We start from the raw sequence: 19711 nt of genomic DNA on the forward strand, positions 1-19711 counted from the left end.
GCTTCCCCACATGGTATATAATTATGAGTCATGCTACTTCCCTAGCCAATTTTGTTTTAAATTTTTTTTATTCCCTGATATGACATGATTACTAAGTTAATTCATAAATAAAATATTACAATCACACTAATAATTTTATATAGTGTCTGAAAGTAAACAAATTTAAAGCAAAAGTGATGGGATGAATATTATTTTCCTATAATTATTTATAGATTTCATTTTTAAATTTATTTATCCAAAAATTATATAACACGTCTGAAAATATAAAAATTTGAAACAAAATTATTGGTAAGAAAATTAACGTGAGTTATTTCTTATTCCCAATGTTTAATTCACATCTTATCTAATTAACATTATGTCTTTCTCTCAAAATATTTTTTTTCATTGAGTGTAAAAGTTTGAAGATATTTCTTCATTCAAAATATGTCTTAATTATAAGGTTGTTTTCATATGATAAGATTAATAAATTTTAATTTCCAATTTATTATGCATATGAAAACTAATTAATATTAATAGTATTGGGTGACTAAACACCATATAGATGTTTTGTATGTTTGACTGTCTCGATTTTTTTTTACTGTAACTTAATGATAATTAAAAACAATAATTGTGAAAATGATGAGAAGAAAATATGGTGACTAAACAATACAAGTTACATTAATTTTCTCCAACTATGCAATTAATCCCACCATGATATTAATTCATTAATGGTTGACCTGCTAGCCTATTTTTTTCATGTTGATGAAACTTCCTCGGAATCTCACTGTTCTTGTCAAACCTAGGATTGATTCTTGGTTGGTGATGTTTTGAAACTTTGAAGATTTATATTAGAAGAGTATGAACCATACCCGACTGCGCCCCTGGATTTCACCTTTTTTTTTTCGGGTTTTGACTTCTCCAATTGCCTTCCTAATTTGCCTTATCAGCCACCTTTTCCCACCCTTATATATAAAACTCTTTCTATCCATTCCTATTGAGTTATCAGTTTTTCTCACCAACATTCTTAACTTCTTCTCATATTCATTTCTTTCAACTCTGAAGCTCCAACAATCATTGGCCGGTAAGATTTTTGAGACTCTTCCAGCGCCATAAGTTTTTTTTTCCCCGGAAAATCATTTTGGAGTTATTTCACTTGGTTGTTTTCAGTTTTCCATGTGCCAGGGAAATGCTTGTCTCACTAATTCACTGATTTTGACGTCTATATTGATGAAGAGTAGTAGTATAACTATAACTAACCAAGCATTTGGAGACATCCTGTTTGTTTTGACAGAAAATCATCCAGACAAGTGTTTTGAAAGTCAAATATACCCTTGCATATAATATACATGGGGGTAGCATAGTCAAATCATTAGCTGGAGATATTCTAGTTCTAGATATATCAAAATTTGAGTTCTTTGAGTCAGCTGTTCTATATGATATTATGATTGTCAGCCTGATTCCTCTCTGATTTTCATTTCAGGAAGACGAACTGCTGGTTCTCACGTCAAGCGGTTTATTTTCTAAGTCAGTTGACAGGGAAGACATAGAGAATTGAGAGAAGAAAATGGAGATTCAACACAGCAAACACGACTCATGGTCCGATACAGAAAGCACAAGCAGCACCAGAGTGGGCTACAGTGGTCCATTGAGCGGTCCAATGTTGGTGAATAACAAGAAAAATAGCAGCAAGAAAAGTGCAAGGTTCAAGGATGATGATGAATATGTTGAAATCACTCTAGACATTCGTGATGATTCAGTTTCTGTCCAGAACATCAAGGGAGGTGATCCAGAAACGGCAATGCTAGCAACCAGGTTAGAGAAAAGGCCTTCATTTGGATCCCAGCTTTCGTTCCGAATCAGACAAGTTTCTCAGGAACTAAAGCGGATGACATCTACCAAGTCAGTACCGTTTAACAAGGTTGATAGGAACAAGTCTGGAGCTGCTCGTGCCCTTCGGGGACTGAAATTTATGTCCAAAAACGCTGGAAGCGAAGGCTGGTCCGAGATTGAAAAACGGTTCGATGAATTGTCTGTCAATGGTTCACTTCCAAAGTCACTCTTTGGCCAATGTATAGGTATGTAACATTCTTTTTTCCTTGTTATTAGCCCTGAAAAACCTGTTTAGAGGTTGTGTGTTACAATTGTGATATCAGGAATGAATGAATCAAAAGAGTTTGCTGGAGAACTGTTCGAGGCCTTGGCTCGTAGGAGAGGGATAACATCATCAGCAATAAATAAAGCCGTGTTGCGGGAATTCTGGGAACAAATTACTGATCAGGGCTTTGATGCCAGGCTGCAAACCTTCTTTGACATGTAAGAGTTTAGTGTGATTTCACAATTCACATACATGCACTTCATTTTTTACCAAAAACTAGGTTAATACCCATTCATACAGTAAAATCAAAGACCCTTCTTTTCTTTTGCTTAATTTTCTTTCTGGTTCGAATTATTCCACTGAATTTGGAAATTTCGGGCCAACGAAGGTTGGTAAAATGTTTAAGAATCGAATATTTCATTCGTAAGACTTAAATTTTTTTCCGCTACTAGTAATTTTTTTTAATAGACAATCTATAAATCTAATATAAGTCTTAGGTTCTGTTGTCTATTCGACTCTATAACGGAAAAGTCTCTCCTCATCCTATTTAAAAAAAAAAAAAAAAAAAAAAATTTCGGAAGCAGCAGGTCAGTAAGGTCAAGTAAGTTGGACAGTAGAGACAGATTTCACCTAAACATTAGATAATTATTGTCTTGACAAAATTATGCCAAGAAACAAGATTAAAATCTTTAATATTCATGCAAATAATTAATCATTAAACCCCCATTTTATGCCCTCTCTGCATGTGAAGCCTGATGGTGGGTGAAAATACTTCTCTTGCTATCCAATCTGTTGACTTCAAAATAATTCTTAAACTCTCTAAGTTGGTTGTACAATACAAAATATCAACTTAATTTAGACAATAATTAAGAATCAAATCACCACCAAGAAATTTCTTTTCTCATTAATAAGGAAACCATTGCTAGACTTTGCTTTCTTTGAAATGAAGATGTTGGTCAATGCAGGGTTGACAAAAATGCTGACGGGAGGATCACTGAAGAAGAGGTGAAAGAGGTGAGTGAGAAAAGAATTAGTAAAAAGGTCTAGAAAAGGTATTTAATTAAGCTCCACTACGCATAAAAAAAATATTTACAAGTGTTCAATAAATTATTATGCAGATTATTGCATTGAGTGCTAGTGCCAACAAGCTGTCAAAAATCCAAGAAAGTGCAGAAGAATATGCAGCCCTAATCATGGAAGAACTGGACAAAGACAACCTTGGACACATTGAGGTCAGCACCTTGTCACTGCCACACCTATTTTTAGCATGACCCAATTTGTATATGAACCTTGGAGTAAAAGAAGAGGCCTAGGCTTAGACAAGACAATACTTGCACTAACAGGATCTGTTGTTTTTTTTTTTTTTTCCTTTTTCAGATATACAATTTGGAAACACTACTTCTCCAAGCTCCAAGTCAATCAGCAAACTTGGTGACAGACAGCCGTATTTTAAGCAGGCTATTGAGTGAAAAATTGGTGCCAACAAAAGAGAGAAACCCCATTAAAAGATGGGGAAGGGGACTAGCCTATTTTCTGATGGACAATTGGAAAAGAATATGGGTCCTGGCCTTGTGGATCTCAATCTGTGCAGGCCTATTCACCTGGAAATTCATTCAATACAAACATCGGGCTGTATTTGATGTGATGGGCTACTGTGTTACCACAGCCAAGGGTGCAGCTGAGACAACTAAATTCAACATGGCCCTGATTCTTCTTCCAGTGTGCAGAAATACCATCACTTGGCTTAGAAGCAGGACAAAGTTAGGGGTGGTTGTCCCATTCGATGACAATATCAATTTTCACAAGGTATGTGATAACCAAACCTATGTTTCTCTTACTCTTCATTGTCCTTGAAGCACTTGTGTTGTGTCCTATACAAATCCGACAGACACATAGGTATGAAGGTTCGACCCGTCAAATATATTGAAAAACCTAGAAAAAATTGTAAATTACTCGTGTATGACACATCCTTTTCCAAGTAACAGAGGACCAAACTATATTCATTCTATCGAAGTTCAACAAACACTTTTTGTATAGAAGAAATAACAATCTTGATTTGAATAAATTTCTGTAGGTGGTTGCTTTGGGAATTGCTATTGGCGTTGGCTTGCATGCTGGTGCACATCTAACATGTGACTTCCCTAGACTTCTCCATGCCACTGATGAAGAATATGAGCCAATGAAGCCATTCTTTGGGGATGAACGGCCTAACAACTACTGGTGGTTCGTGAAAGGGACAGAGGGCTGGACTGGTGTGGCCATGGTGGTGCTCATGGCCATAGCCTACATACTAGCTCAGCCTTGGTTTCGCCGGAACCGGCTAAACCTCCCTAAAGCCATTAAGAAGCTCACTGGATTTAATGCCTTTTGGTACTCACATCATCTATTTGTTATTGTCTATGCCCTCTTCATTGTTCATGGATACTTTCTCTACCTCTCCAAGAAATGGTACAAAAAGACAGTAAGTGTCTCAAAAACTAGCGAGTGTGAAATATTTTCACTATGATGACATTTCCATAAGATTTAAATTTGTTTTTGCGACATTGCTATTTTCTGCAGACATGGATGTATCTAGCAGTTCCAATGCTATTATATGCGTGTGAACGCCTAATTCGGGCATTTAGGTCTGGCTATAAGTCAGTGAAGATCTTGAAGGTGCATTCCACTCCCCATAAATGTCAAATTTATCACATTTACTGGTCAGACGAGGCTAATATTTAGTTCTGTTTATAATTCAGGTTGCTGTGTACCCTGGAAATGTACTGTCCCTGCAAATGTCTAAGCCTCAAGGATTTAAGTACACCAGTGGCCAATATATCTTTGTGAACTGTGCAGCAGTCTCCCCATTTCAATGGTAAGAGCATGAACAATAAATGCAGTTTTCCTGATTTCACAGTTTCAATAACAGTAAAAAATGATCCTTCAATGATTTTGCTTCTCAGGCATCCGTTCTCCATCACTTCAGCTCCTGGAGATGACTATTTAAGTATTCACATCCGAACCTTAGGAGACTGGACATCCCAACTTAAGGCCCTTTTCGTAAAGGTGATCATTCTTTCTCAACATGTCTCCTTTCTAAACTTAAACATGCCTTAATAGTTTTGCGTTAATTCATGGTTTGCAGGTTTGTCAGCCGCCATCAGTTGATCAAAGTGGCCTTCTGAGAGCAGATACTGGAAAAGGCGAAAACCAGCCTAGGTAACTTTTTCTCTCCAATCTGTTTCTCATCTTTTTCAATGGTTATCTGAACCGTAAGATGGGATTTAATCTATTTACTAAACAGGTTGCCAAAGCTCTTGATTGATGGTCCCTATGGAGCTCCAGCACAGGACTACAAAAAATATGATGTCCTTCTGCTTGTAGGACTTGGCATTGGTGCCACACCCTTAATCAGCATAGTCAAAGATGTACTTAACAACATCAAGCAACAAAAGGAAATCGAAGAAGGGATAGAGACAGGAGTCAAGAACAAGAGAAAGCCCTTTGCCACTCAACGAGCCTATTTCTACTGGGTTACTCGTGAGCAAGGTTCATTTGAGTGGTTCAGGGGGGTGATGAATGAGGTGGCTGAGTATGATCGAGATAGGGTGATTGAGCTTCACAATTACTGCACAAGTGTGTATGAAGAAGGGGATGCTAGATCGGCTTTGATCACAATGCTTCAGTCCCTCCACCATGCCAAAAGTGGGGTTGATATTGTTTCAGGAACCAGGGTGAAGACACATTTTGCCAGGCCAAGTTGGCACAAGGTTTTCAAGCATGTTGCTGTTAACCATGCTGACCAGAGAGTTGGTATGTATTTGCTTTCCATTACTAGCTTTAAAATTCTACATTTCCATGAAATATTCCTAAAGCTTGAACTTTTTTTTCCTGCAGGAGTGTTTTACTGTGGTGCACCTGGATTAACAGGGGAGCTAAGGAAGCTAGCTCAAGACTTTTCAAGGAAGACCAGTACCAAATTTGATTTCCACAAAGAAAACTTCTAAAATTTTGTCTTATGGGTTCTTTTAGTTTTTTTTTTTTTTTTTTTTCAAATTTATATTGTAATATATATTGTCAAGGATTCAAAACAGTAACAATGAAGTTGGGATCAAATCTCAAGTCTCTTTTTCTGAAATCTCAAGTCTTAAATCTAAATCATAGTGTTATGCTTTTACAATTTGTTTATAAAGAGAAAGGGGGCAGGCCTATGAATATCTCAATAAAGATTAGGCAATGCAGGCAAAGCTGTAAATCAGACTATATTATAGGAGATTATAGGAGAAATAAGTTGGACCACTAGTTTGGCAACTAATAAAGGACAGCTTTATTCTCAATGACTCATTGAACCAAGTAAGCAAGCATTACGTGTTATAAAATTGACTTGATGCTTAATGTTGGTGGTTTTCTTACTAATTAGGTAACTCTTAGGCAACTATCCTCCATAAAGCTAGTTGCTCATTGCATGGTACCTTCCTATAGGAATAAATGTATGTTACAAATTGTCACAATTTCCGTACCCAAAATTGGAATTTCCAGTCATAAAAAAATTATAATAGCTTATACGCATTTTTATCAATTTCACTTAGGGTTGCTAATCTAATTTGAATCCGTCGAATTTTTATTCAATCTGATTTTATAAAATTGATTTTAAAAAAATCAAATTTTGAATCGATTTTTTTAAAGTCAAAATTGGATTTTAAGCAATCTCATTCAATCCGTTCCAATATATATATAATATATTTTTATTAATTAATTAATTTCATATTTATATTTAATTTTATAATTATATTTAAAAAATATTTTATATTAAAAATAATATTTTATTAATTTAAAATCCAATCAATTATAATTTTATGTATACACAAATCAAGTTATATTACATATAAAAAATAATATTTTAAAATCAAATAAATTAAAAAAAAAAAACAAAATCTCATTCCAGCTTAACCCATTGTCATCTTTAAGTTTACTGCTATTTTACCCGACAACTCACCTATGAATATTGTCTCTGGTTTAGTTATCATTTATCCCATTAACTCTGTTTTGCTCTCTAATTTTATGACAAGTAACTTATCATGTCCGTTAATCCAGAATCTCATCATATTTTGTTTTTGATTGAAACCATTTCTTTTGCCTCAAATCATGTGTTATAACAGTAAAGAATATGAGGTAAGCTGGGATGATTTAATACATTAAAAGGTTATTCCTCCTTGTGCATGCAAGGAAATTTTTAGTGGTTTGTCACTATTAAGCAGGAAATTCCTATGCAGCATCCAAAGAAGAAGAAAAAAAAAGCAGCCAAAATTTCTTTAGTCATAGCCTCCAAAAGGAAGCATTTAACAAAAAGCATCAAAGTGTTAACCTTCATAGGTGTCCATTTCAGAGAAAAGCAAAGCTTGCAAGAAAAAATTTAATGTAATAAATTCATTTCTCAGACTCAGCAGCAGCAGCTACTTCTTTGCCACCCCATCGGGCACCAACTCCTAGGCCCTACTTGATTTTTTCCTCTCTTTCTCTCCCATTAAGCCTTCACTTCTTAACTTAAGTATTTCCCAACAGTTTCTTTCCTCTCTCTTCTCTCTTTTAAATTCAATTCTGAGAAAAAAATTATAGTTTATCTGTGCCTCTCTTTACTCTTGTCCTAATGGCAGAAGGAAAACCAGAAACTAAACAAGAATCTAAGCCAGAAGCCAAACCAGAATCTAAAGAAGCAGAAGAAAACCAAGAACCTCCTCTCAAGTACAAGGTAAAGCATGGTTTTTTTAAACTTTATTAATATTAAAATCTTCCCTTTTAAATTTTAACAGGATTCTCAGACCTTGTTTTTCACCTTTATGTTCCTGTTTTCCCCAGGCTTGGGAGTTGAAAGTCTCCATTCATTGTGAAGGCTGCAAGAGGAAAGTTGAAAAGACTCTAAGAAAGATCGAGGGTACTTCCTAGACCATCTCAAATCTCAATCCTTTAATTTGTTTTTGTTCTTTAACAGGTTTCTGTTTCCTAATTTTTATTTTTTCTGAACTTTTCCATACCCAGGTTTCCTAAACTTTACTGTTTCTTCCAAGTGATCAATATCACTCTTTTTTAATGTAGTTCAGTTATGTATAGATTATTATCTGATCAAAATCTTGATGTTTGTCGGGTTTTCTCATCTGGGTTTTGTTTTCATTTTCAGTTAATCACATTCCTTCATCAAAGTTTTCTCTTTTTTTCTCAACACATTCTTTTATGGTAAAATTTATTTTCTGTCATTTTCTCTCTTGTTCATCTTTTATTGTTACTCTAATCTCTCCTCACCTACTGGACTTTGTAAAAAAGAAAAAAATTGCCTTTTCATTTATGCAATAATTTCCTTTTTCATATATATTTTCTTTGACCAATTTGCAGGCGTTTACGAGGCTTATGCTGATTTGAAACAACAAAAAGCAACGGTAAAAGCAAACTTACATGTAGATGTGGAAACTTTGATCAGGAAACTAGCAAGGAAAGGGAGATATGCAGAGTTATGGCCTGAAAAAGCTGAACAAAAAGAGAAAAAGCATGGAAAATCAAAGAACAAAGACAAACAAGGTGGCCAAGCAAACAGTGAAGAAGGTAATAGTAATAACCATGGAGGTGATAAAGAGAAAGAAACAGTGAAAAATGAGGTCTCAGTTCACCAAGACAGTACTGCAAAAAACTGTGAAAGTGTTGGTAGCACTAGCAAGAATGATGAGGGTTGTAGCGTTAGCAAAGCCCGTGATCAAGGTGGTGCACCTGGTAAAAACGGTGGACAAGTCAAGGAACCAAAGCCTGAGGTCAAGCAAACTGTGACTTTTGTGGCCGGTAATCATTCACCGGTGGATGAGAAGAAAGGTGGTGGTGTTGAAAGCGAGGGTAATGCTGGAGGTGAGAAAACTGGTGGCGATTGTAGTGGCAGTGGAAGTAAAAAGAAAAAAAACAAGGGGCAAAAAGGGAATGCCGATGCTAATTTTGATGAGGGTGAACATTCTGTTGATGGACCTGCAGGCATTGGATCACATTTTACTGGTCATGGACCTCATGGCCCTGTTCCCATGCCATCTCCAGCCAGTCATCGCCCTCCAAGTCAGCACCTCATGTATCCTGAGTACCCAACGTATTACCATGCACCACCAGTGTACGTTACCAGCTACAATACAGCGTATCCTGGTACTAGCTATACTGCATCGTATTATTCCTCACCACCACCATATTCGTATACCTATATGCATCCGGGCCACATGAGTGAACATCAGCCATCAGATTTCAACACGAGTTCATCACAGTCGACTGATTCCTTCGATATGTTTAGCGACGAGAACCCGAATGCATGTTCAATTATGTGATGTACTCTTCAGCAGTGTATGAATGCGGAGCTTATACTACTTGTATAAGTGCATTTGAGGGGATAATTTTGCAATGTATTTAGGTATAGAAGGAAACCTTGTAGCTTAAGTTAGGGAAAAAAGAATAAGAGTGGGGGATAATTGGGTTTGGGGGTCTTTTTTCTTTAGTGGTGTTTGTGCTTAGCTTTCTTCAGAACTTTTGGCTCTTTTTAAGGCTTGGTGAGTAAAAATATAAGTTTAGCCTTGTAATGCTCAGTTGTTTTTGTAAGCAGCAGGCCCCTTGCCCATCTCTTCTCTCTTTCTTTTGCCTTTATCTGATGTGTAAAGTGGGGTTTTGGTTTGGCATTTTGGCTTTAGATGTTGATTAAATGGATATTGAATGTTTGGATAGATGGATCCAAATGATTTAGTTACATTTTGTGCCAAGAGAATAGAGGCTCAAGACTTTTCATGGGAAAATTTGCCGAGACAGATTGACAGACAGGTGTCACATTTGGTGATTGTATCTTCAAAAGTTTTGGCATTTTGCTCTTTGGTTATGACTTGTGTAGGACCCTTCAAATCTCTCAAAACTCGGTCTTTCTGATGTGTAAAGGTGAAATTTGATGGTGAATTTGCATGTTTAAATCAGTATTTAATTTGTTATTAAATTATATTAGACTACAAAGTAATATAAGGTTCCTGGGTTTTTGTTCAGCATTTGAAAACCATTTCTTCTTTATTATTTTTTTAAAATTAAATGTACCATTGCCCTTGGGCTTGGTGGGTAGGATGGTGTTGCTTCAATGATTAACGTTACTACTGAAGTGATGATAAATGGTCAAAACCTCTCTGTTATAGATTTGTGTGTAGTGGTAGCAGCAGCTACGGCATTGAGCCTGACCGGCAAGTTTTCTTTAAGAAGGAAAGCTATCCCTTCTTTCTTCCATTAAAATTACCTTTGAAATGTGTGATGCCTTTAACACACCCTGCTTTGTTTTCCCATTTTTTTCTTTTCCTTTTCTTTCTTGGCTTCTTTATCTGAGTCTTGTTCTCATTGCTTCACTCTCCCATCAGAATTAAAGCAAGTCTGAACTGTTGCAATAGTGCAACTTACAACTCTATCCTTCTTTTAAATCTCTCTCTCTCTCTTAATAGAAGTGATAATAATTTTGGAATGAATTTAATTTAATTTTTTAAAATAATATATAATATTATATATTTTTCAAATTTGATTTTAATTTAAATAATTTTTAAAATTGACTTTATTCGAATTAAATTTTATTTGATTCTTTAATTTTTAAATTTTTTATATATTATTTTAATAAAATTTTTAAATATATTTAAATAAATTTTTATATAAAATAATTATTTTGATTTTATAAAAATTTAAAAAATATATAAATTAATAAAACTATATAATTATATTTGATTTGATTTTTTTTAATTTTTAATATTTCGATTCAAAATTCAATCCAAACTTAACATATATATATATATATATTTAATATCTTAATTTAATTCAAATTAAATAAAAAATTAATTTGTATCAAATCAAATACAATAATTTTAAATTAATTTTTTTAATTTTTTTCACCCTTATCTCCCAATAGGAAAAAAATTGTCCATCACAGAAATCATGCATGCTCATCGTATAGTCAGATACATGAAGCCCCTTTTTATTAACGTCTTTTGCCTTTAATCCAACTGTTTTTGACCAGTACAGATTTGATCTTTCAAAAGAGGGATTGATTCCACTTCAACCTCCCCCTTCAATCATATTACCATTATCTCCCCCCATCAAATGCTTGATTTGCAGCTAACCAAGAGATTCATAAAGGGTCAATTTGGTCAATAAAAAGCATATTTCTTTTTCTGTCAGATGTTATTGTTTTCCTTTCCAATCCTGAGGAGAATATGTGGACTTATCTTTGTTCTTAAAAAAATAAAAAAAAAAATGAAAACTTCCAGTGCCACTCTTTAACAAACCTTTTCAGTATATCAAGAAAGCTCCCATTGAAGGTATGGACTCAATTATAGGATCGGTAATTTAATTCATTTCTGACATATTTTGATTCAATACGATTCATAAGATTAATTTAAAAAAAAAATTTAAAATTTTAAATCAAATCGAATAGAATAAAATTAAAATAATAATCAAGATAGGATTAGATTTAAATTTTAGTTAGATTCGATTCGATTTGATATTATATAAAAAATTATTTTTTATTAATTATTTAATTTTTTATTTATATATAATGATATTTTTAAATATTTTTATTTAAAAAATAATATTTTATTAATTTCAAGTCGGTACTATTTATATAATATCGAGTCAAATTCAAATATAAAAAAAATTTCAAATATAATTAGATTCGAATTTAATAACACATAAAATCAGATCAGATTCAGGACGAATTTTGCTCGTCTCGAACCCGATCCATGCCAACTCTACTCAATTCTAATTATAAATTAATTGGGATTTCTATAAAATTTTATTGATTAGATAATTATTTATTAATTAAGATTATTTAGGGATAAATATATTTGGATAAAAGTTTTTAGTAAATAAAAATTATCGATGATCGGGTTTATTGATGCTTTAGTAAATAAGAAGTTTTTGCTTTTAAATCTGTGGAGGGTTTTATTTCTTACTTGTTTTGAAGTTTGTTGTGCATTTATTTTAGCATATAATGGAAAATATATGTAAATCTTTATGACTGATAATCACATCTATGTGATTGTAATCATTTTTCATATAGTAAATCTTTTGTAGTTTATGATTTTTTTTTAATTTAAAAATTTTTTATGTGAATTTTGATATTGTATTATTTTTTTATATTTTTATTTCTATTTAATTTTTTTGTAAAAATAGATGGGATGATATGAAATTCCACACTATTGAGATAAACGACATTGTCAATATGTACGGATAAAATGGTAGTTTCGTACATGTAAGTTATACTTAAGGATGATAGTATATCATGACAGAATAAATTTTTATTTGTTTCGAATTTAATTTAATTATATATTTATAATATTTAAATTCAATCCAATGATTTTTTTATTATTTATACCAAAATCTAACTTAATCTAATATTATGAAAAATTGTATTTGATTTGATTTAATTTAAAATTAATAAAATATTAATTTTAAAAAATATATAAATATATAATTAAATAATTAATTAAAAAATAATTTTTTATATAAATATTGTGTCGATTTGAAACAAGTTTATCTAAAACTCAATTCTAATTTTATTTTAAAATTATTTGATTCGATTTACAACTTGATTTAAAAAAAATTAATATTAAAAAATTAAATTAGATCAAAATTTATTGAATATAGATTGAACTGTCATCCCTAAAAAAATAATGATAGATTTGAAAGTTTTTCGCATAAATTCTTGGCTTTTTTCCATATTTTCTTTAAAAATAGTGATGTAGAATTCGTCACTATTAAACATATGATACTGTTCGTGTATAGGAAAAAGTATGATAAATCCAAACGTGAAAATTGTACCAAAAAAGAATAATTGTTCCGCACGTGAATTTATCGTCAACAAGGTAAATTTGATCCTATTGCTCTCATTTATCCACAGTTTGTATTCCCTTATCCACTAGAGAAGCTCATTTTGACATTGACATTCCAAATTTTGATGGGCAAAGAGAATCTCATTGTTTGATGCTTTTATTCTTTCATTGTAACTGTCCACAGAATAACAAATCTATTATTTTAAAAGGTAATTCTAACTACAAAAGTTGTTTAAAAAAAATTGCTTGCTTAATCATACAAAGATATTGTGTAAGCAAATCTGTGGAAGAGCATCATCTCTTATGGACCGCTATTTCTGTTGAGCAATTTTCTTTCCACATGCTGCTCTTAATCATGAGTTTCAGACTTTGAGCCCTTATCTGCTTTGTACAAAACAAAGCTGATGACCATGGTTGTTAGCCTGTATCAAATTTTGTGCAGCAAAATTGGAAGAAAATTTTGATAAAAAGAAAAAGAAGAGAGTTTGATGGTTTCTGTTAAGGGTATTTTTGTGTCTAAACAGTTCATTGATCACTTTTTTTATAAGAGATTGTTAACAGATAATAAGAGATATTTTTTATTTTTTGATCAATATAATATTTATAATATCACGTTAATTCGATTATGTCATATTTTTGTTCTATAGTTTTATCATATTTCGTTTATAAATAAAACCATTCAAGTACTGTTAATTTAATATCACATTTTCTTATATATATATATTTTTTATTTTTCTAATATCGATATTGATTCGAGCGTTAAAGCATAAAGAATACTCGTTATTTTTGTCTTAATCACTTTTCTTTTTTCTTTTTTTTTTTTATGATTTTAGAGTTTTGATCGTTGATCTGAAGTTAAGCACAAATAGTTTGCTTTGGCATTTCCCAACTTTTTACCTGTGTTATTTTCAATGCCTGAATTCAAATTCAATATTTTTTTCCTTAAAGAATGACAGCTGAGACATCTTGGAGTAACAAAAAAAGTTGATGACAGTGGTTTAGAATTTTGAGGACCATTATTTTAAAGGACGATTTTAATTTTTCCCTTTGCCTTAATTATGATGTCTGTCCTTGGAATGGCTTAGCACCTGAAAGTGAGGGGAAAAGAAAAGAAAAATCTGAGATTGAGGCTTTGAGGGGAAGGGTACAGGTAAAGATCAGATGGATGTAAAGCAGGGTAAGATTTGTTTGGACCATTGGTATGGATGAATATGATTCATGGGAGAATCTTAATCCAAATGCAAAAAGACATGTCAAGTCAGTGTTCATTCAATCAAGCATGGCTTCCATTTCATTTGCAGCATATTCCTGGTTATCAAATTAGGAGCAATTTCCATTAACAAGGAACCTGATTCCTTCAATCCAATCATTCTTCCTCCCCAAGCCTCCCAATTCTCACAAAATCACTCATTAAATCTTATAATTCAAGCTCTAGTTAAGGACTCAATGAAGAAGAGAAACATAAAGCAATGTAGGAAATGTTGAACTAGAATTTGTGGTAACAAACATTTCCAACATCAAAAAACTCGGATATTTGCTCAGTTGGTTGACGTATGATCTCCTTATCCAAAAGCAGAACACGATTCCTCTTATCCTAAAAAATTATATATTTCCAACTTCTCAAATTTATTTCCCTGATTAGTTAATCAGTAACTTCTTGCTTTAGCACAATAAACAGCATTGGTTCTCTTTAATGGAGGCTGAAGTTGGTGATAAAGATGAGATTTAAACAAATCTATAACAATAATTAAGAGTGGTGATGTATAGTTATGGTTTTAATGATGACAATCATGACTAACACAATGATGCCAGCACTCAGTTAAATAACAAAAAAAAAAAAAAAATCACCATTGGCTTTGGAGCTACCAAACTTTATGGTTGAGGGAAAGACTCTTCCATGTACCTAAAAGAAAGTTTTCCTTCACTAAATGCCAAACAATAAAAATAGAGATGTCTCACTAAAAGGAGGCTTGGTCCCCATAGAAAAATAACAAATGTTTAAACTAATTCTTTTGAGCCACATGCCCATATTTCAAAATAAAGTATAATTGGGTAGTTAACATTGACCCTGCTTTTCTTCCATGAAAGCTGTGCCCGTGCTCTAGTTGTTTTGTTAATATTTCAAGTTCAGTTCATGATATCAACCAATATGGTAAACAATATAAAATATTGAACCCCTTAGAGTGAATTTCAATAAAGGTAAAGGGTTAAGAATCAGAAATTTTGATTCTAGGAACTGTCTGATCTCTGAACTCCAAAACATCTCAGAGAGTTACTTTGAAAGAATAATATACTTTGAACTGCATTCATGGAGGGAAAGGTTGTTGAGTTTCCATTGTTTAAACATCAACTTTGTTAATTATTTGAGATTGGTAGTTCAGGTCAGTGGCAAAACCTTGTCTATTCAACTATTATTTGCTTTATCATTGGATCAGTTACCATTAACTGAACATATGCTATGTTATCAGATACCTGAGACAGAAGGAATCATTTCTGTGGGTCAAGCATGATAAAGAAATTAATTTTGTAGTGAAGCATGCCTACTCCAACAATGATTGATTTACATCAGTTCAAAAGTTATACATACCAGCATTTGATTCAATAATTGATTCGTATAATTAGGTTTGAATTCCTCCTTTTTCTCCAAGGAGAAGAACCAAAAACACTGATTGTGTTGTATTGATAAATGTATGTGCTATATACTATATTTTTCTGATTAAAGATACTGTAGAGAAAGATATCCATCTCAAAACAAGGATTGATTGCTGATGCTTTCAAAACTTGCTTTATTCCTAGTAAATACTATTTCTTGTCAAATAAAGCAAAAGCTAACTTTTTCTGGATAGGCTTCGCTATTGGGCTATTTGATGGGGTAGAGCAGGGCTATCAGAAAGAAAATAGGGTAGAATGGTGACACTTGAACCTGAATTTCCTGTTTATCATGATAAAGATATGAGAGATCTTATTTCTTATCATACGGACTTGTGAAATGCACAAATGGCTACAATGAGCAACCTCCAAAATCTGAGATTTAATGTGATGTTAAGCAAACAACACGAGTGTCATGGTCCTATAGAGAAGAATAAATCACATATCGACTATGTATTAAATTTGATCTTGAGATATAAATATTCATACCATTTTAAACTTGTGAGACATCTTTTATAAAAAAAAAAAAAAAAAAAACCATGAAGCCCAACAAAATAAAAGAAAACAATATCTCACCTAAAGTTACTGTGAATCATGACAACGAGCCTGAGTAGTCTCCAAAATCAGAGATTTAATAAATCTTTGTTAGATGCAAGTTTTTCAATTCAAAAACCACGAAAACAAGAAGGTTTTGATGCTATAAATTATTGTAGTTCAAAGCTCTCAGAACCAAGCCACTGTGAACCATCAAAATACCATTAGGAATCAACTACTAAAGCATTTGGCTCTGAAGAAATTTAACAAAATTTAAACTCTTATAACCAAAGAGAAAAAAATTGTTACACAAAATTAGGTTCATATGCAAGCAAACTAAGTACTAAACATCATCCATTCAAGAAAAACAACTTCAAACCCAACCACCAAAACAAACTAGAACTTAATAGTCATTGCCAACACATTTTCCCACCCAAGTTCAGAGACAAACTCGCAATAAAAGATGTCCTACTACTGCTGTCGGACTTCAGCTTTCTTCTTCTGCCAAAGCCTGTCAAGAGCACTGTCAGCATCACCCTGCAAAGTTGAACAAATCAATGGGCAGCTGACTTAGACCAAACTCAATATCTTAATAAAGAACTAAGATCATGTTTGATGAATAGGATGATGGTTGGGATAGAAAGCTACTCATTTTATATTATGTTTGATTTGTATCTAAAGAAAATGATAGGATTATAAGAAAAATTAAATCATCTTCTTGATATAGGATGATTCAATCCTCTCAAAGTAGAAAGGATTATTTTTAATCTATTGGATTGAACTTCCATGTCCTATTATACCCTTAAAATTACATCAATAATTTAAATTGTATAAACTTTGAGAAGGATTTTTTGACTAATCTTCTGACAGCCATAAATACGAGGTGATTTATTGTCTCCGATTCTCTTCCAGGTCTTTAAATATGAGTTTAGTCACTACCATATCCAGCTTTAGCCATGAAATTTTAATTGGAAATATTCTTAAAACCAATGTTATCTCTAAATGAACTTTAAGAGTAAATGGATCACAATTGAATTGACACTTCAAATATATCCGAAATATTTAGAGTGTTAACATGACAGTGTAACCACAAGCATATCATTAACAAAGTAAGCTGCAGAATTATGACTTTTACATAGGATGTGACGGTGATCATTGGATGAATGCAAGTATTAGAATGCAATCCAATGATAAAACATCACAGCAATAATAATTAACAGCAACAAGCATAAACCTAACACCAGTCCAAAACAACCAACAGGCCAGCAGAGAACCAACTCGAACCCAAGCTGCAGAATTATGACTTTTACATGGGATGTGAAAGTAAGCATGGCATGAATGTAATCCAATGATAAAACATAAATAATAATTAACAGCAACAATCATAGACCTAACAACAGCCCAAAAGACCAGCAGGGCAGTAGAGAACCAACACAAACCTGCGCACGGACAAAGCCACAAAGAGCAAAAGTGGAGAATGTGCCAGTGCATCTGCCGAGCTCATCCAAGTGTCCGATGTTGATTTGGACAGATGCATGATCCTTTGAGGTGATGAGCCTGTTAGTGGTGGAACTGTAACAATAACAACAACAAACTACATATAAGCTTCCAACATAAACAACATAGTAAAAAACAACCATTAAGAAACATTGGGTGAAACAAATTAAATATCATTTCCTGGGTATGTAAAGATCCATGTTTTGATCCTCTTCGTTCTGCATCTTTGCGGATTGCTTAACCGAACAAGAAACACAAAGCTCAAATCACCTAATTTAACACCTGTTTATATTCATCAAAAACAGACCTGGCAATCTAAAATACAACAGAACATCATACAAAAATAAGACACGACGGTGACACAGCTTAAAATTTTAGCAATAACTCTATCTATGGGTTTAACAAACAAAAAACCATATATTTCATGCTTTTGTGTTAACATAAATTATAACAAGCAATTTTCGTGTAAAACAAACTATGAATACACAAATTTTAATATTTTACGCACACGAACACACGAAGCAGGTCTAATAAAAAGAACATGTCCAAAAAACAAAAAAGAAAAGCTAAGTAGATTTCAACTTCAATTCTCCGGTAAATAAGTTACTAATTCAAATACTAAAACGAATTTAACAAACATTTTGGAGAAAACCCAAATCATGGTTTAACTTTTAGTACTATTTAGGAAAACACTAACAAACATATTTATATTAACATTTTAAGGAAACAAAAATCAGACGTATGCTTATTAGAACATCCAAATAACATGAAATTCAGATAAATTTAAAATTATGAAACATGAATACGAAATCCAAAGAGAGAGACTATGGCGTACCTGGAAGAGAAAGAGTAGCCAAGGCTGCAGAAATGCGTCATCGCGGTTTAGGGCTCATTTTATAGTGGGAGTGGGACCCTAATTTGAGGATGGCAACGGATATCGGCACTGTCTGATCATATTATTTGGATTAGATACCTTAACGGGATTTGGGTACAAATATTATAGTTAATTTCGAATTGGATTAAATTAAATTTAATTTAATTTTTATAATAATGTATAATATTATAAAATTGTAAAATTTAATTCAAATTTGAATTAATATTTTTTAAATTTAATTGAATTTTATTTATTCAGTTTGGTTTATTGATTTTTAAATTTATTTTTTATTTTATATATATATTACTTTAATATAATTTGTAACATATTTATATATTAATTATTTTTTATTTTAAATAAATTTAAAATATATATTAATAATAATATATTATTTAATTTAATTTTTTCCATTTTTTATATATCAATCCTAATTTAATGTATATATTTAATATTTAAATTTGATTTAAATTGAATAAAAAAATAAAAATCCATCTGAATTTAATTGAAGAATATGATTTTAAATTGATTTTCTATTGTTTTGATTTTTTACCCGTAATGAATATTAGTTATGCACAATGGATTTAAGTAATACTAATTGGATAACAGGCACTTGAATTTATAAAAGTTTAATTATCATATGTAATAAAATATAATAATAAATTAATTATGAAATTAAATTAGAGATTAAGTGTGAATTGATTCATAAATTATATTATTTTTATGATTTGGTATTTATTAAAAACAATTACTATTTGATATTTTAATTTTACATCCATCATGTGACAAATATTAGCTAATGAAAGTATTTTTTATTAATGAAAGTATTTTATTAATGAAATTAATAAAAATTTCATTTTAAGTAAATATGTAATTTTTAATACGTTGATATATACATATATATTATTTTTTAGTATGATATATAAATCTTAACATATTAATATGTACACCATGCATACGTGTATAAATATATATATATTGTTCTTTTTGTACCTTTTATAATAAAAAAAGTTTATTTAAAAGATAATTAAGAAATATATTATGATAATTGTTTAAACCAATATAAATCAAGATATTATAAACTTAAAATTAAAAATAATACATTTATTTTAAATAACATGTATAAGTATAATAATAAAATATTATATAATTTATTTCATATCATATGATCAAGTATGATCATTCCAAGTAACATTTAAAATTATAATTATCGATAAGATTAATCTAAATCACGTGTATAAAGAATTT

At 31.7% G+C, this 19711-nt stretch overlaps 3 protein-coding genes across 9 annotated transcripts; 2 read left to right on the plus strand and 1 right to left on the minus strand.

Moving 5' to 3' along the window:
* Positions 1 to 982: 982 nt before the first annotated feature.
* Positions 983 to 6169, plus strand: LOC111277317 (respiratory burst oxidase homolog protein B-like). Its single transcript, XM_022863687.2, has 13 exons — positions 983 to 1060; positions 1460 to 2054; positions 2133 to 2292; positions 3040 to 3088; positions 3193 to 3306; positions 3452 to 3880; positions 4149 to 4535; positions 4634 to 4729; positions 4813 to 4928; positions 5017 to 5119; positions 5199 to 5272; positions 5358 to 5866; positions 5951 to 6169. The coding sequence occupies exons 2-13, from the start codon at positions 1544 to 1546 to the stop codon at positions 6058 to 6060; spliced, it is 2658 nt and encodes an 885-aa protein (XP_022719422.1). The 5' UTR covers positions 983 to 1060; positions 1460 to 1543; the 3' UTR covers positions 6061 to 6169.
* Positions 6170 to 7277: 1108 nt separating this feature from the next.
* LOC111277942 (Heavy metal transport/detoxification superfamily protein) lies at positions 7278 to 9995 on the plus strand. The gene is made up of 3 exons (XM_022864386.2): positions 7278 to 7802; positions 7910 to 7985; positions 8441 to 9995. Exons 1-3 carry the CDS (start codon positions 7701 to 7703, stop codon positions 9397 to 9399), a joined length of 1137 nt encoding a protein of 378 aa, XP_022720121.2. The 5' UTR covers positions 7278 to 7700; the 3' UTR covers positions 9400 to 9995.
* Positions 9996 to 16357: 6362 nt separating this feature from the next.
* On the minus strand, positions 16358 to 18576 carry LOC111277318 (Ribosomal protein S21e). Of its 7 annotated transcripts, none has more exons than XM_022863689.2 (4): positions 18428 to 18549; positions 17773 to 17862; positions 17535 to 17667; positions 16358 to 16632 (listed from the first exon to the last, which is right to left on the minus strand). In XM_022863689.2, exons 2-4 carry the CDS (start codon positions 17814 to 17816, stop codon positions 16567 to 16569), a joined length of 243 nt encoding a protein of 80 aa, XP_022719424.2. In that variant the 5' UTR covers positions 17817 to 17862; positions 18428 to 18549; the 3' UTR covers positions 16358 to 16566. The 7 variants fall into 7 exon arrangements, with proteins under 7 accessions (XP_022719424.2, XP_022719425.2, XP_089620324.1 ...); XM_022863690.2 differs by having other exon boundaries at positions 17773 to 17907; positions 18428 to 18541; XM_089764198.1 differs by having other exon boundaries at positions 17773 to 17874; positions 18428 to 18473.
* Between the last annotated feature and the right edge of the window lie 1135 nt (positions 18577 to 19711).

Source organism: Durio zibethinus, chromosome 7, assembly GCF_047325235.1.
Source record: "Durio zibethinus cultivar Kanyao isolate XHJ-2024 chromosome 7, ASM4732523v1, whole genome shotgun sequence".
Classification (NCBI taxonomy): domain Eukaryota; kingdom Viridiplantae; phylum Streptophyta; class Magnoliopsida; order Malvales; family Malvaceae; genus Durio; species Durio zibethinus.

What these genes read in the sequence shown, in the direction of transcription:
- LOC111277942 (XM_022864386.2), top strand. Translation starts at nt 7,701, where the DNA reads ATGGCAGAAGGAAAACCAGAAACTAAACAAGAATCTAAGCCAGAAGCC. An exon ending in AACCTCCTCTCAAGTACAAG is followed by an intron (nt 7,803 to 7,909) that starts GTAAAGCATGGT and finishes TGTTTTCCCCAG; the next exon opens with GCTTGGGAGTTGAAAGTCTC. An exon ending in GACTCTAAGAAAGATCGAGG is followed by an intron (nt 7,986 to 8,440) that starts GTACTTCCTAGA and finishes ACCAATTTGCAG; the next exon opens with GCGTTTACGAGGCTTATGCT.
- LOC111277317 (XM_022863687.2), top strand. Translation starts at nt 1,544, where the DNA reads ATGGAGATTCAACACAGCAAACACGACTCATGGTCCGATACAGAAAGC. An exon ending in CTGAAGAAGAGGTGAAAGAG is followed by an intron (nt 3,089 to 3,192) that starts GTGAGTGAGAAA and finishes ATTATTATGCAG; the next exon opens with ATTATTGCATTGAGTGCTAG. An exon ending in ACAACCTTGGACACATTGAG is followed by an intron (nt 3,307 to 3,451) that starts GTCAGCACCTTG and finishes TTCCTTTTTCAG; the next exon opens with ATATACAATTTGGAAACACT.
- LOC111277318 (XM_089764197.1), bottom strand. Translation starts at nt 17,735, where the DNA reads ATGGTTGTTTTTTACTATGTTGTTTATGTTGGAAGCTTATATGTAGTT. An exon ending in GTGGCTTTGTCCGTGCGCAG is followed by an intron (nt 16,633 to 17,534) that starts GTTTGTGTTGGT and finishes TCAACTTTGCAG; the next exon opens with GGTGATGCTGACAGTGCTCT.